This window comes from Vipera berus, assembly GCF_964194415.1.
Source record: "Vipera berus genome assembly, chromosome: 1".
Lineage (NCBI taxonomy): Eukaryota > Metazoa > Chordata > Lepidosauria > Squamata > Viperidae > Vipera > Vipera berus.
This window is the reverse complement of record NC_138202.1, coordinates 295401079-295416784: the sequence shown is the minus strand read 5'-3', so window position 1 is coordinate 295416784 and position 15706 is coordinate 295401079. Positions and strand designations below refer to the sequence as shown.

Genomic DNA, 15706 nt, shown 5'->3' with positions numbered 1-15706 from the left:
TCAACAGGATACTAAGGATCTTCCTTAAGAACTCAATGGGACTGTGGAAAATAACACCGGAAGTCAACTCAAGACAGCTCACATCAAGTGGCCATCAAGTGTGGCATTTATCAAGGCAATGCACTATTCTTCTTACTGTTCTGCATAGTCTTGAAACCCCTCAGCCAGATACTCACAAAGACTAGATACAGATACCAGTTCAAGAGTGGAACTACCATCAGTCATCTCCTCTACATGGATAACATCAAGCTGTATGCTAAGAGAGAATGCAACATCAACTTGGGGATACCCCTGACACAGATTTATAGTGAGGACACTGGGACGTCATTCAGAGAGGTGTGGCCAGATAATAGTAAAGACAGGAAGATAGTTATGATTGATGGAATGGAATTATCAGCAGGCCACATAGCAGACATACAGGCCAGCTACAAGTACTTTGTTATTTCAGAGTCAGATGGGAACCACAATAAGAAGGTAAGGAAGATAGCAACATTCAAGTACCATCAAGGATAAGAAGGTCCTAAAGAACCAGCTCAGTGGGAAAAACAAGATCCACACCATTAACATGTTTGTCCTGCAAGTCATCAGCTATCCCGCTGATATAGTAAGCTGGGCAAAGAAGGGCATGGAGACTTCCAATGTGAAGCTCCTCACAATGAACAGAGGTTTCACTCCAAGCCCAACACCCAAAGACTGTACACAAGCTGGAAAGAGAGCAGGAAGGATCTGGTGAGTATCAAAGCCACTGTTACTGGATGAAATCCGGAACATTCAGAAATCACTAAGATGGCACACAAAGATGAGTTGGATGTGGTAGGTAAGTTTGTGCAGCTCTGACAAAGTTACTTTTCTGTGAATGAAAAGCACCAAAGTTGAGGGTACTGCAACACTGGAGATTTTTAAGAAGAGATTGGACAACCATTTGCCTGAAATGGTATAGGGTTTCCTGCTTCAGCAGAGGGTTGGACTAGAAGACCTCCAAGATCCCTTTCACTTCTGTTATTCTGTTAAAAGCCAAAGTTTTCCCAATGGTGACAGGAACACTCAGGGCAGTGACTCCTAAGCTGGGGGAGTGGCTCCAGCAGATCCCAGGAACAACACCAGAGGTTTCTATCCAGAAGAGTACAGTCCTAGGGATAGTTAAGATACTGCACAGAACCTCAAACTCCCAGGCCTCTAGTCCAGCACCTGAGATTGAGGAAGACCCATACTACGCTTGGGATGAGAAGGGATTTTTCTGAGAGAGAGAACAAAAACTGGATGTTTTATGTATAAAATGTATGAAAGAATTACAGTTCTAGACTCAAGAACTGAATGACAGGTCTATTAAATATTCTCTATTTAAGACACAAGCATTGTTTCATGTTTTTAAAATGAAAGTCGCAAGATATTAGTAATAGTGCAATGATGTCCTTTCTATAAAAAGATGCTTAGTATACTGACAAATCTAATATGGTATGATATCATATGCTTTTAAATATGAGAAATCTTGGTCTAAAGTATAATGTATTGTCTTGCAAACCTAATTTGCCTTATTTCGTAATTCATAGAAGCATTAGTCAGCATTACTACATCTTATTTTAAATCAAGATTAATGTTATTTTGTAAGAAGAAAAATAAACCAGTAAATGGTACATTATCTCAAGTTGCAGCATCTTGTTTTTTTAAGAAGGTCAATTTCTAAAGTTTATCATTGTGCAAGCAGAACATGGGAATATATTTCCCACCCATATAATAAGGCCACAAAGAGTCTTTTATATCAATTGTTTAAGAATTACCAAAATCCAATCTTGAACATTCTGTTATATATGCTAGTCTTTACTGAGTTGGGATAAATCAAAATGGGATCACTTTTGCTATGTTACTATTTTCTTCTCAGCCACTGTAAGAGAGTAATAGGAGATCTGACAGCACTTTTAAGCCTAAGGAAATGTAGCGGATAATTATTCAGGGATCCAATTTCAAAGATTCAGAGTGCACATAAACTTGCTTGTTGCACCTGCCAGCCATTCCTTAATGGACCTGTATCTTCCTATAAGATCACAGTGGAGAAGCCATTTATTTAAGGAGATGCAATATTTGCACACATACATACTCTAAATCTGTTTTTTCCCCTTTGAAACTGGAGCACTGCACAGCCTTACTATATTGCTTATTTGATACAGAACAGACCTGGTTTACACAGGATTTCATCAGTTTAACAGGGTAAGATTAGTTGAACCTCAAAACATACCTTTAATTTTTTTTTCTTTTGCACTTGAGTTTATAAATCTGAATTTGTTTTAAACATGCTTTTATGTCCAGGGGCAGATCTCTGGCTTATTTCTGGTTTGTCTGGATGTTCTTCCCAAGTCAGAACAGCAAAGAAAATACAGCTAAAAATAAGACTGCTGAAAATCAATATGGGTTCTCTTGCTTTTCTCCCCCACCAAACTTTTCATCCTTAAGGAAATGCTGAGAATTAGGTTTACAACTACGAAATTGCACATTTAGCCCCACACAGCACAACCATTTTTAATTCCATAAATTGGGAAGTGATGTTGCTGAGAAAGAGACATAAACTCAACATCACAGAGACAAAGCATGTTGCACCAAAGATCTTTCTGCACAAATACTGCTCTGAGCTACTCTTGACAAAAATCTTATCAATGCTACCCAGTTAAAAAAAATAAAATTATGAAATAGACACACACTACAAGAACCTGAGAGCCAGTGTGGGGCAGTGGTTAAGGCATCAAGCTAGAAACTGGGGGATAAGGATTTTATTCCCACCTTAAGCAGAAACACAGCTGGACTAGTGCCTGTCTCTCAGCCCTGAGAAGGTGGTGATGTCAAACCACTTCCAAAAAGCATCGTCAAGGAAACTGCAGGAACCAATCTAGGCAATTGCCAGGAGTCAATAATGACACAAAGACAATAGCAATAGCACCTAGACTTATATACCACTTCAGAGTGCTTTACAGCCCTCTCTAAGTGGTTTACAGAGTCAGCATATTGCCTCCCACAATCTGGGTCCTCGTTTTACCAGCCTCGGAAGGATGAAAGGCTGAGTTAACCTTGAGCCTGTCAGGATTGAACTCCTGGCAGTGGGCAGAGTTAGCCTGCTAATTCTGTAAGCTTGTAAGCTCTATAAGCTATTATAAGGTCAAGGATTTACAATAGTTCGCTTAGTGACCATTCGATGTTACAACTGCACTAAAAAAAGGAGTTATGACCGTTTTACACTTACAATCATAGCAGCATCCCTGTGATCACATGATCAAAATTTAGATGCTTGGCAACTGACTCATATTTATGACAACTGCTGTGTCCTGGGGTCACGTGATCCCCTTTTGTAACCTTATCGACAAGCATGGTCAATGGGGAAGCCAGACTCACTTAACAACCCGGTCACTAATTAATAACTATGATGATTCACTTAACAACTGTGGCAAGAAAGGTAAGTTAAATGGGGCAAAACTCACGTAACAAATGTTTCACTTAGCAACAGACATTTTGGGCTCAGGTGTGGTCATAAGCCAAGGGCTACCTATATTGCATTCTAACCACTGGCCACCACGGCTCCTTACACACAATCGCATACACACTCTCTCACACACACAGAGAATTACACACATCTCACAAAAAAACCAGTGCAAATGTATAGCTACTTTCTCCCCATAAAAACAGAACGAAGAAAAAAAGATTCTCTCACCATTCATGCTAAAAATACATCCCCCAAGAAACAATATTAAAAGGCAAACTTCCACAAACATAATCAATAGTCCTTTAAAGCTTCTGATCAGGAATGTAAAGAAATCCTCCTAATATTGCTGACTCAACAACATCTCTCAATATTAACATGGTAAGTTCCACAACATCTGGAGGGCTACTGACTTTCCACTGTTTCACTATGACATTTAGGAAAGCATTATGATGATTTTCTTCAGCTTACTCTAACTGGAAGGAGCCAAAGTCCCTAGTTCAGATGATATGCTACACAATCCATGGACAGAACTGATTACAGTTCATTAGTCTCATCCACTTCTAAGAACAGCCAGGGACCATGATTTTAAACAAGATGACCCTCTGAATACGGATTTTCTAAGTCAGACACAAAATGCATTGAAAATCATTCGCTCCTAGGATTCTCTCAGATTAAAGACAATCCTAAAAAATAAGGTAATAGCCTTCGGGGTAGCAATTTGATCCCTATAAACTAAGAATGAATCTCCACTAATAGTTAATGCCAATGTGAATTATACCTTGTTGTATACAGGCCTGGGCAACAGCAAAGAGTTCAGGTGACTTTTCTTCTAGAAGCTGCTGGTGGAGATTAATACATCGTAGTGTCCACCAGGGCAATGTCTAAAAGTGAGAAAAAAATGTATTTTCAAACATCAGAGCCACTTGTTTCTATTTGGTTTTAATTCATGCACATGGCGGTCAAACAGTGGTTAACAATAAGATCTGAAAAAAGATCATGGCACCTGTAGTATAGATTGAATATGGGTTTTTTTTAGTATTTGTCATTTGAATTGCTGTTACCTTTTGTTTTAATTTGTATCTTTTTATTTTTACATTAACTCCCTTGAGCAATTCCTGAACAAAAAGGTGAAATATAAATCCAGTCAATAAATATTGACGCACAACTCAGGGGCAGAGCATTTGCTTTTTTTGTCTGAAAATGCCAAGTTTAGTCACAGCCCAGGGAAAACTCAGAAAAGCTCACAAGGGGATCACAGATGATAAAGTGAGCTGGAAAGGCAAATGGATTAACCAAATTCAAAGGCCCTTCGAATATTTAAAACATTATTCGGCGTTTATGCACTTGACTTAGTTTCCTATGGCTGCGAGAGAATAAAATGTCTTCTCAAAGAAGCGTATCCTGAAAAACATGGCTATTCCCTCACCCTTTAATGGTTCCTCATCTGGAAAGAAGAACAATTATCCAATCTTGTTTTTCTTTACCTGAATAGCTTCTAGCTTATTTCTGGAATTCACAAGGATGACCCTAGCCAGCATCAACAAGATAGGGTGGGTGGCCAAGCTGTATATTGATTCACCATCTAGAACCAGCATCCCTAAGATAGAAGTTGACAATGCACTGGTCTGGAAACGGTAAAAAAAAGAAAGAAAGTCATATTAGGCAGCTTCTCATTATTTTAGAAGACACACCATAGTTTAGTGGCTGTGTGTACAGCCTTCAACTTAGGATGGCAATTGAAACTGAAATTATAGTTGTAAGTCATGGCATCACACAACCATATATATATATATATATATAATTTATTTATTTTATTGAATTTTTATACCGCCCTTCTCCCAAAGGACTCAGGGCAGTGAATATATATATATTTACATTTTTTGTTGCTGGTGTTAATTTTTCCCAATGGGCATTGTTTTGCCAGAAATCAGAAGCAAGCACTGGAAATCAGCAAAACAGAATGCAAATCGCAGTCATGTGACCACAAGACACTGCAAACATCCATAAAGGGGATCCAGTTGTCAAGCACCCAAAATGCAATCATGCTACTGTGGGGGGAGGGGAGGTACGTGCGGCTGTCATAACTTCAAAAATGGCTTGTAAATCGCTGTTGGGGGTGACTATCGTAACTTTGAACAGTTGTTAAGTGACCCAGCATGTTGAGGACTCCATGTAGTGCACTGAATTCAGTTTCAAAGAGATCCTTTGGAACAGGTGGGAGCACAGATGCAGCATCTGTCTGCAACTCACCAATGATATGTGAGTGCTTCATATTAGTACATTATTATGATTACTATTATTATGACAATTACTATATTCTATATTATTACTATTCAATTACTATTATTGTATTACAATGGCCTATATACTGTGCTCCATGCTATTACTAGTATGCACCAACGTTTCTTTCTTGACCTTGTTCTGTCTTAAGTCCCCTCTGAGATTTCTTCTTTTTCTGTTAATGGCCATCATGTAGACCTCTTGCCCCCTTTTTTTTATTTTCTGCTTTTGTCTTACTGGGCCTCTGCACTTCCTTTTCCTTTTCTGGCAACTCTACAATGAACCTGGCTGAAGCCATCTTGCTCATTCTAGGTTGCCACAAGAATGGGAGGGGGAAGTGGAAGTTTTCTGCTGGTCTAAAAAATTCTCTGTCCTGTGGGAACCAAGGTCATTTCTACCGGTTGAATTGTGGGGGGCGGGGATTGAGCCTTCTGTCAGAAAGCCAGTCTCAGAGTTCTGATTTGTTTGGTCTCATCTATTGGAACCACGACACTGTCTTTTGGACCAACCACTCCTTCTGAAGGAAAAACATCTTTATTTGTTTTGCTGCTGTATTCAGTTGGCTATTGGCTGTAGGAGTGCAAAGGATGTGTCTCCTCCCAGACCTGTCTCAAGGTTGCAGTTTTATTGCCATCTCTGCCACTCTGGCACTGGGGGAAAGGCTCAAATAGGAGGGGAGCCACATTCTCTGAAGGGATTAGCACGGCTGCTTCACAGTCTTTATTAGAGTCTGCACATGTACATACATGATAAATAACAATACTTTCACCAAAATAGCCTATGTTTGAACAGGATTAAAGAAACAACCTGGGAGAGACCTCAAAACAGCTGGGCCACACTTTCCAGAGAGGATTGTTAAAATGCATTGAAAATGGACACTTTGTAAAGCATCCCTGCAAATGCTTTGCACAGCCTACTCTGAGTAACCTAACTCTGGCTATATCCAAAGTCACTTAACTTCCCCTTGCACAACAACAATCTCCTCTGCTCCTCCCAGGACAGAGGAGGAGAAGGAGAAACCAATTCACCAGCAACGACTGTTCACCTAATTTAAATTTTGGGTGGTGGGGTAACATACAGGCATAGCTTTAATTAACAGCAAGAAACAAATTGTAACAATGAAGGATTGTTCAGCTAAAAAAAGACTAAACCTTCGACTACATATTCTGAAACAATTCAAAGCTAAGTACCGGTAGAACCAAAGAATTCATACAGAAGAAGCCCCTGTCCCACCAGCAGAACATCACTGGATCCAATCTAAATTACCTGGTCAACCAATACAAACGAGAAGACTGTCCTACATACCACTAACAATTAATAGTGCACATAGGAATTATAATAAATGAATTGTGATGTTGTTTAACAAAGTAAACCTTCAAATATAACCATAGGAGAATGTCCTGTAAAGACCAAAGTTCAATCTATACAGTGTACAATTACAATTTATGTTTATGACTTTTTTTCCTTTTTTAGCAACATATATGTTTAAAATCTGAAATGAGAAAGGTATATATAACATTAGCTGTAGAATACCTATATTATACTAATTATATTAATTATATTATATTATATTATATTATATTATATTATATTATATTATATTATATTATATTATATTATATTATATTATATTATTATATTATATTATATTATATTATATATTATATTATATTATATTATATTATATTATATTTATTATATTATATTATATTATATTATATTATATTATATTATATTATATTATATTATATTATATTATATTATATTATATTATATTATATTATATTATATTATTATATTAATGGAAAAGTCTTTCAGAATAACAGAAAGGGTTCACAAGTTTCATACTGTGACAGCTGATTTCAGATTTGCCATTTCTCTAGTACTAAAAGGAATATTTTTCAGTCGCCCAACGATTGAAGGTGGGGAAAAGTACCTCATTATATTGTTGCAATATTTCAGGTGGAAGAAAATCCTGAGGTTCTAAGTCAGTAGGAGGTCCAGTCCAGTTGCTTTGTGCAAACAGCTGTAAGCTCCCTACAGCAAGGAGGAACACCACACTTTGTCTGCAATACACATAAAAATGTTGTGTTTATATATAAATGAATACAGAACAGGAATCTATCATTCTTTAATAACCAACCTCTAGCTTACATAGAACATTTTAGAAGATGTTGACAGAAAAAAATGGTGAATGACTAGGAGCAGAAAGTCTGTCTGAGTTAATACAGGTAGTCCTCAATTTACAGCCATTCATTTAGCGACCATTTGAAGTTACAATGGCACTGAAAAAGTGACTTACGACTGGTACTTGCATTTATAGCTGTTACAACATCCTATAATCACATGATCGATATTTGGGTGCTTAGCAACTGGCATGTATTTATGAAGGTTGCAGTGTCAATGGGTCATGTGATCTTCATTTGTGTCTTTCCCAGCCATCTTACAATAAGCAACATCAATGTTCCTCTTTAACATGGTTTCATTTTAAGTCTCCTGATTGCTGAGAATGGCTTGAGGAGACATCTCTTCTGGCCTCCATTCAGGTCTCCATGGATACAGTTTATTAATTACAAAAAATTCAATTTCCTAAAATTTCAGAAGTACTAGAAAAGCCAACAATTATTTTGGCTATATCAAGGAAATTGAAGTCTGTCTTTCACTAATTAATGAAGAAGAAGAGGAGGTTAAGCTGGAAGGTGGGGTTAGACGTGTCAATAAGTTTGGAATCATTGCACTGCCACAATATTTATTACATTTGGAATTTTAGAGCAATCCTAACTCTGTGCATGTATCTCATTAGACTATAGTCTATTATGAAATGAAAAATGATAAATTAAATTTAGAATTTCAGAATTGGCAATATTTTCATATGCCTTTCTTTGTGGTACTCCACCAAGAACTACCGTATATACTTGAGTATAAGCTGAATTTTTCAGCCCACTTTTTGGGCTGAAAAAATCCACTTCGGCTTATACTCCAGTGAACAAAAAAAAAGAACTTACCGAGGACTTGCGCGCGGCCGAGGCTTCGGTGCTTCCCGGATCGCGCGCACCTCTCCCAAGCCGCCGCCGTCCGGAGACCTGCCGAAGTTTGGGGAGGTTTGGGGAGGTGCGCGCACCTCCCCAAACCTCCCCAAACGTCGGCAGGTCTCCGGACCTCCGCGCCCTGCCTGCCTGCTTCTTTCCGCTGCCTGGCTGCCCTACGATGTAACCCGCTTCATGATAGAGTGCGACGCCTGCAAGGACTGGTTTCATGGCAGGTAACACAAAGCGGTCATTCTCGCCTTTCCCTCCCCCCCTCGCCCGCCCGCTCGCTTTTTTTTTCCTCTCAAGCATCACTGGACTGGGCCAGGGAAATCAGAGAGAAGCTGGGCGTGCAGCGTCACGGCGACGGCTGGAAGCCTCGCCCAGCTAGACAGAGAGGAAGGAGGGAGGGAGGGAGGGAGGGCGCGCGCAGGCAGAGAGGGTTTGGTCAGGGTGGCGGCGGACACGGGGAGCTGAGGCGCCGTCCGGTAGGTAGAGGCCGTTATGGGAAGGAGGCGGGAGAAGGGACGTGTGGGGGAAGTACGGGGGCCGTGTAAACGGAGTACGTGCGGCGCCGCGCGGGTCTGATAGAACTGGGCCGGCAACGGGTGCTTGTGAAGCGGCTGAGGGCTGGCTAGGAAGGGGACGGCGGCGGTGGCGTTTTGCGGGTGGGACAAGGCTCTCGAGAGAGAACATGGTGGAGGCGGAACCGACCCCGCCGCTCCCTGCAGGGGAGAGAAGCCGGGCAAGCGCTGCTCCAGTCCTCGCTCTTCTTCCCTCTCCCGATTTTGCCTTCCTCTCCAAGATAGGTTCGAGTGGTAGGGGAAAGTTAGAGCCCCTTTCTGAGGCCGCCCCTTACTTGGGATTGTTGGGCGAGAAGGCGACGTGGGCATGGAGGAGGAAGTAAGTCGCGCTTTACTCGTCACTGCGGGGCAGGGAGAAAAAAAGTTCTTGCCGGCCGGACTTGGATGGCGGCAGCGGCATCAGCTGGGAGCCGCAGCCCCGCCTAGTCCGGCTGAGCTGAACCAGCTCAACACAAAGCGATCGGGCCTTTCCTCCCCCCCCTTTCCCTCCCCCCTCCCGCTCTAGGGCAGAGATCCCCTTCCTATCGCTCGGGGCCTTTCGTCTCTTTGGCTCGCCAGGGCTGGAGCGGCGAGAGCGAGCGGCAGAGGAGAGATGGTGGGCTTTCCTTTCCTTTCCTTTCCTTTCCTTCCCTTCCCTTTCCTTTCCTTTCCTTTCCTTTCCTTCCCTTCCCTTCCCTTCCCTTCCCTTTCATTTCCGTTAGAGAGCTACCTTCGTGATTACAATGTGGAGTGGCCGACTGAGGCTGAAAGCACATTAGGTAGCACTTGAGACATGCAGGCAAATCCTGCTAAAGGGCTTTTCCCCCCCACTGGATCCGCCCTCCGCAAGCCTCTGCCGCCGGCGGAGGCTGGATCCGCGCTCCGCAAGCCTCTGCCGGCGGCAGAGGCTTGCGGAGCGCGGATCCAGTGGGGGGGAAAAGCCCTTTAGCAGGATTTGCCTGCATGCCGGCGGAGGCTGGATCCGCGCTCCGCAAGCCTCTGCCGCTGGCGGAGGCTGGATCCGCGCTCCGCAAGCCTCTGCCGGCGGCAGGGCGCAGATCCAGCCGGCGGCAGAGGCTTGCGGAGCGCAGATCCACCCTCCGCCGGCATGCAGGCAAATCCTGCTAAAGGGCTTTTCCCCCCCACTGGATCCGCGCTCCGCAAGCCTCTGCCACCGGCGGAGGCTGAATCCGCGCTCCGCAAGCCTCTGCCGGCGGCAGGGCGCGGATCCAGCCGGCGGCAGAGGCTTGTGGAGCACGGATCCAGCCCCCGCCGGCGGCAGAGGCTTGCGGAGCGCGGATCCAGCCTCCGCCGGCATGCAGGCAAATCCTGCTAAAGGGCTTTTCCCCCCACTGGATCCGCGCTCCGCAAGCCTCTGCCGCCGGCGGAGGCTGGATCCGCGCTCCGCAAGCCTCTGCCGGCGGCAGAGGCTTGCGGGGCGCGGATCCAGCCGGCGGCAGAGGCTTGTGGAGCACGGATCCAGCCTCCGCCGGCGGCAGAGACTTGCGGAGCGCGGATCCAGCCTCCGCCGGCATGCAGGCAAATCCTGCTAAAGGGCTTTTCCCCCCCACTGGATCCGCGCTCTGCAAGCCTCTGCCGCTGGCGGAGGCTGGATCCGCGCTCCGCAAGCCTCTGCCGGCGGCAGAGGCTTGCGGGGCGCGGATCCAGCCGGCGGCAGAGGCTTGTGGAGCACGGATCCAGCCTCCGCCGGCGGCAGAGGCTTGCGGGGCGCGGATCCAGCCGGCGGCAGAGGCTTGCGGAGCGCGGATCCAGCCTCCGCCGGCGGCAGAGGCTTGCGGAGCGCGGTTCCAGCCTCCGCCGGCGGCAGAGGCTTGCGGAGCGCGGATCCAGCCGGCGGCAGAGGCTTGCGGAGCACGGATCCAGCCGCCGGTGACAGAGGCTCGATCCGCCGTTCTGCAAGCCTCCGCCGCCGGTTAATACCCTGTATTCAGCTCTGGGAAGTGGGGGGAAGGGGGAGAGAGGGGGAGTTTGGGAGGAGGGGGAGGGGGAGCTCCACGGTGCAAAAATAAAGCCCTGCCGCTCTTCGCGTTGCTTGCCCGACTGGCTGTCACGGGACCGCACGGATCGCCTCGCTCCCACCGGCAGCTGATTCCTTCGAGTTTGGTCTCGAGCGATTTTGCATTTTCTCCAGTGCTGAAAGCCACTCGGCGGATCCCAGCCTCGGCTTATACTTGAGTCAAGAACTTTTTTCCAGTTTTTGGGGGTAAAATTAGGGGTCTCGGCTTATACTCGAGTCGGCTTATACTCAAGTATATACGGTACTAAATCAGAATGGTGAATTAAATTAAAATATTATGCCACTAGGTAAGGCATAAAAGGAACCCTTAAAAATGTGTGAAGACAACACACCTCATATCTAAATTTCCCTTAAGGGTACTTTCAGACATAAGATTAATATCTCAAGTGACTATAATTACTACAATTCATTCAAATCATTAAACCACGAAATACTAATTTGACAAGCTAAATTCATATCACACTTAGTTTTGACTTACTGTGAAACGTATTATGAGACATTTAATAAACCATGATTAAACAAATTATGTCTTGATGTCATGTATGAACCCAGGCAAAACATCTATCTTTGAGGAGAATTTTTGTTTTGGCGAGAACAGAGGCTTGAATGTACAAGAATGGCTAACTGAAAAACAGCAGAATGAAGCTAAAGGGAAATGCATCTTCATTTGTTTCAGTAATGTTACAGGTGAACTATCAAGCCCAAACCAAAAACTGAACATACAATATTAAGAAGTATAAACAAGGAATGTTTGTTTATTCAATGGTATTTTAATTACATGTACTACAGTCTGGGCAAATACCAAGAAATGGATATACTAACTGAAAAGGCACAAAACTCAGAAACCCCACATTACGGAAGTTTGCGAGCATAGTTTCCAGTCAAATGTGAAGATATGAACATGGAGTAGTATATCTCTTTTCAAAATTTCTCCTGAAACTCAGGATAGTAAATGGAAGAACAAAGGAAAAAGCAAGATAGGAAGCCTACTGTGAGCAGATAAAGCAAACACAATTTTCTGTTATGGCAAATCTTAAAAGTGCATGTCCTAATTCATCCCATGAAGCTAACTCCTTGGCATATTATATTTTTCATCACTATAGTAACAACAGGGATGGAATAAGCTATTCCCACATTATAGCTGAAACCAATAAAAACAACAACATTGAACACAATACTTATAATACACATTCTGAATGTCCCATAGGTGCTTTTCTAAAAGGAAACTGGACTTTGTTTTTTACCTTGAAAATGTTTCACTTCTCATCCAAGAAGCTTCTTCAGTTCTGAAGAAGAAAAAAAACCAAGACAGTCCAGTTGTTTTTTGGAAAAGCACTTTTGGGACAACCATGACTGGATGATTGAGAACCTCCATAAACACACACTGAATAGTTTGTGAGATCGTTTGAAATTGGGCATTGGGGGGATGTGTTGTGGTTCAGATGCAAGCAAAGTATTATTCTCTTTCCAAAACTATTTACCTTTCAATGGAATCAATGTCTGCTGAAGAACCATCCAGGTAAACTTGTATTTGCTTTTCCAAGTAGCTTTCGATGGTGTTCCCTTTTCCTGAAGATACGGTGAAAACATTCTGGATTGCTTTACTTAGAAAGATGGACTCGTAGTTCCCTTCCAACAACAACTGCAATAATGATCCACTTTCTAAAAATTAAAGTAATTAGAGTGAGTGACTTATATGTGTCCTGTATTTTACATGGTTATTTGAGATTTGGACATTTCTCAACAGGAAAAAGAATTATATACAGTTCTCAAAAATGTCCATTCTTATCAACTCTATTATAAAACTAGTCATATTTAAATTTTATCCCATATTTACTGAATAAGTACTAAACCAAAAAGGAAGTAGTTGATAAACAAGAGCATCCATAAATATCAAGGAGTCTAATGAATCTTACACCATCTCATTTGTTCTTAAATATTTTTGCAATTAATGTTTTTTTCAAGTTGCATTATTTCAGGGGGCCCCCCGCCCCTTATAAAGTAGAGAGGAAAATCTTCAATATAAGCAATAATCAAACACAATAATAATATAGGTCTGCCAATACTAGAGCTCTGGAAAAAGTATAGATGAGAAAGTTTACACCATAAAAGCAAAAATACATTAGAAATGCACCCTGGGATCCAATTATTGTCTTCAGAGTTGGTGCAGAAGTAAAGGGTACTGTAAATTGGCCATCCTAAATATGACAACAAGGGACACGGTGGCTCAGTGGGTTAGGACGCTGAGCTTGTCGATCAGAAGGTCGGCAGTTTGGTGGGTTGAATCCCGAGTGCCGCGTAACAGAGTGAGCGCCTGTTACTCGTCCCAGCTTCTGCCAACCTAGCAGTTCGAAAGCACGTAAAAATGCAAGTAGAAAAATAGGGACCACTACGGTGGGAAGGTAACAACGTTCCGTGAGCCTTTGGCGTCTAGTCATGCCGGCCACATGACCACAGAGACATCCTCGGACAAGCACTGGCTCTTCAGCTTTGAAACGGAGATGAGCACTGGCCCCTAGAGTTGGAAACGACTAGCATGCATGTGTGGGGGAACCTTTACCTAACATGACAACTCCAATCCCATCAGTATATGGTGTCCAGCCGAAGAGAGTTTATGATCTATTAGAACTGAAATGAATACACTTGTCTCACTCAAGAAGAAAGTTTGGATTGATATCACAGAATCAGTAAGAGGAAGAGAAATGTTAAATACAAAGTCAAAAGGCATTATTATGTACTTAATAAGTGCAGCAAAAAAAGGAGGGCGTTGTACTCTGGGTTTAGAAACCTCAACATGACAATTATATTAGTCACTGAGGCTTTGGCACATGAATTGTCTTCTTTATGGGAGGAGGAAGGGAAAAGAGAAAGTGGTACCCACCCTGATCGGCTTGGCCTTGGATGGAACAGCCTCCACTGTATACTGGAATAGAATATGTTTCTATTTTTCTTTAATATATAATATTTAATATTTATTGGAATGGAATAGCCTCCAGTATGTGTTGTGTGTGTGTATACACACACACACACACACACACACACACACACACACACACACACACACACACACACATACATACATACATACATACATATATATATATATATATATATATATATATATATATATATATATATATATATATATATATATATATATATATATATATATATATATATGGGACGTGCCAACATATACTGGAATGGAATAGCCTCCAGTATGTACTGGAATAGTATACATATCTATTTTTCTTTATATGTATCTTTCCAACATATACTGGAATGGAATGGCCTTTAGTATATACTGGAAAGAAAACATCACGCTGTGAAATGAGCAGAGTGCCCGTCTACCATAGCTAGAGTCGCCAAACCAGACCCTTACCTGCCCGGCACCTATCCCCATCCCCGCTCTACCTCTGTAAACCTTCCCAACTTTCAGGGGGATTAGTTTTCCCGAGGGATTAGCTGACTTCTAAGAAACCACAGAAACGTCTTTCCTCGGCAGGCGCGTTTTCTCTGCCCGCTGCATCGAAACCCAAAGAGGTATTATTAGGGAAAGAGGAAAAGGGAGGGAGGGGGGGGGGTTGAGGAGGAATGGGAAGAAGAAAGGCCCGCCCTACCTTCTTCCCAAATCCAGGGAAGCTGCTGAGAGCCACCGCGGTAAGCAAGCAGGCAGCGCGAGCAGCAAGGAAGGCGCCCGACCTGGCTTACCTGCCGCCGAAGCCGCCTCGCTCTGTTTCCACCGCGGGGATTCCGCCGCGCTGGGGAAGCCCCTCAGTAACACCCGCTCCAGCGCCCGCATGTTCTCGTATTCGATGCCTGGAAAGGGAAAGGGGGCCGCTGGGTGGGAGAGGAGGAGAGAAAGCGCCTGCTTTTCCCTACGCGAGGCAAAAACCCATGTGCGGAGAGCGGCTGCTGGGAGCCGCCATTCCAAGCCGCGCTAAGCTCCCTGGGAGAAGGAGGCACCTGCGTAGCAAACCCCGAACTGACACACAGTCCTGGCGGAAGAGCTTTCGGGGCCGGCTTGCGGGCTTGGCGCCGCTTTGGACCGACTGGCTCGGGCGTGTTTCCTCCGAAAGAAAGGCGCGCCTGACCTCCCGGGGACCACGGACTCCCAGGAAGCGGGGCGTCCTGCTCTGGAGCAGCGCTGTCGCTTTAAGGCCGGCGATTCCTGCCCTCGTTTAGACAGCCCTGCGGTGCTATTTCTCTTGCAAATCGCGCTTGCCACGTCCTTTGCTTCCCGCCCCTACCCAATTTATGCTTTATATCTGCTTCTGCCTTCTTGATATATTAGTGCAGCGTTTTCCAACCTTAGGAACTTGAAGATGCGTGG

The 15706-nt window shown here is 43.6% G+C and overlaps 1 protein-coding gene across 2 annotated transcripts in view; it reads right to left on the bottom strand.

Annotated features, from left to right (window-relative positions):
* The window catches only part of TTC27 (tetratricopeptide repeat domain 27), a 92027-nt gene extending 76725 nt beyond the window's left edge, over positions 1 to 15302 (bottom strand). For both annotated transcript variants that reach the window (XM_081314226.1, XM_081314227.1), the window contains exons 1-5: positions 15085 to 15302; positions 12855 to 13035; positions 7683 to 7812; positions 4951 to 5091; positions 4245 to 4347 (exon numbers count right to left, since the gene is read on the bottom strand). In XM_081314226.1, coding sequence (XP_081170352.1) covers positions 4245 to 4347; positions 4951 to 5091; positions 7683 to 7812; positions 12855 to 13035; positions 15085 to 15175 — 646 coding nt within the window. In that variant the 5' untranslated portion in view covers positions 15176 to 15302. The remainder of the gene's footprint in view (positions 1 to 4244; positions 4348 to 4950; positions 5092 to 7682; positions 7813 to 12854; positions 13036 to 15084) is intronic.
* Between the last annotated feature and the right edge of the window lie 404 nt (positions 15303 to 15706).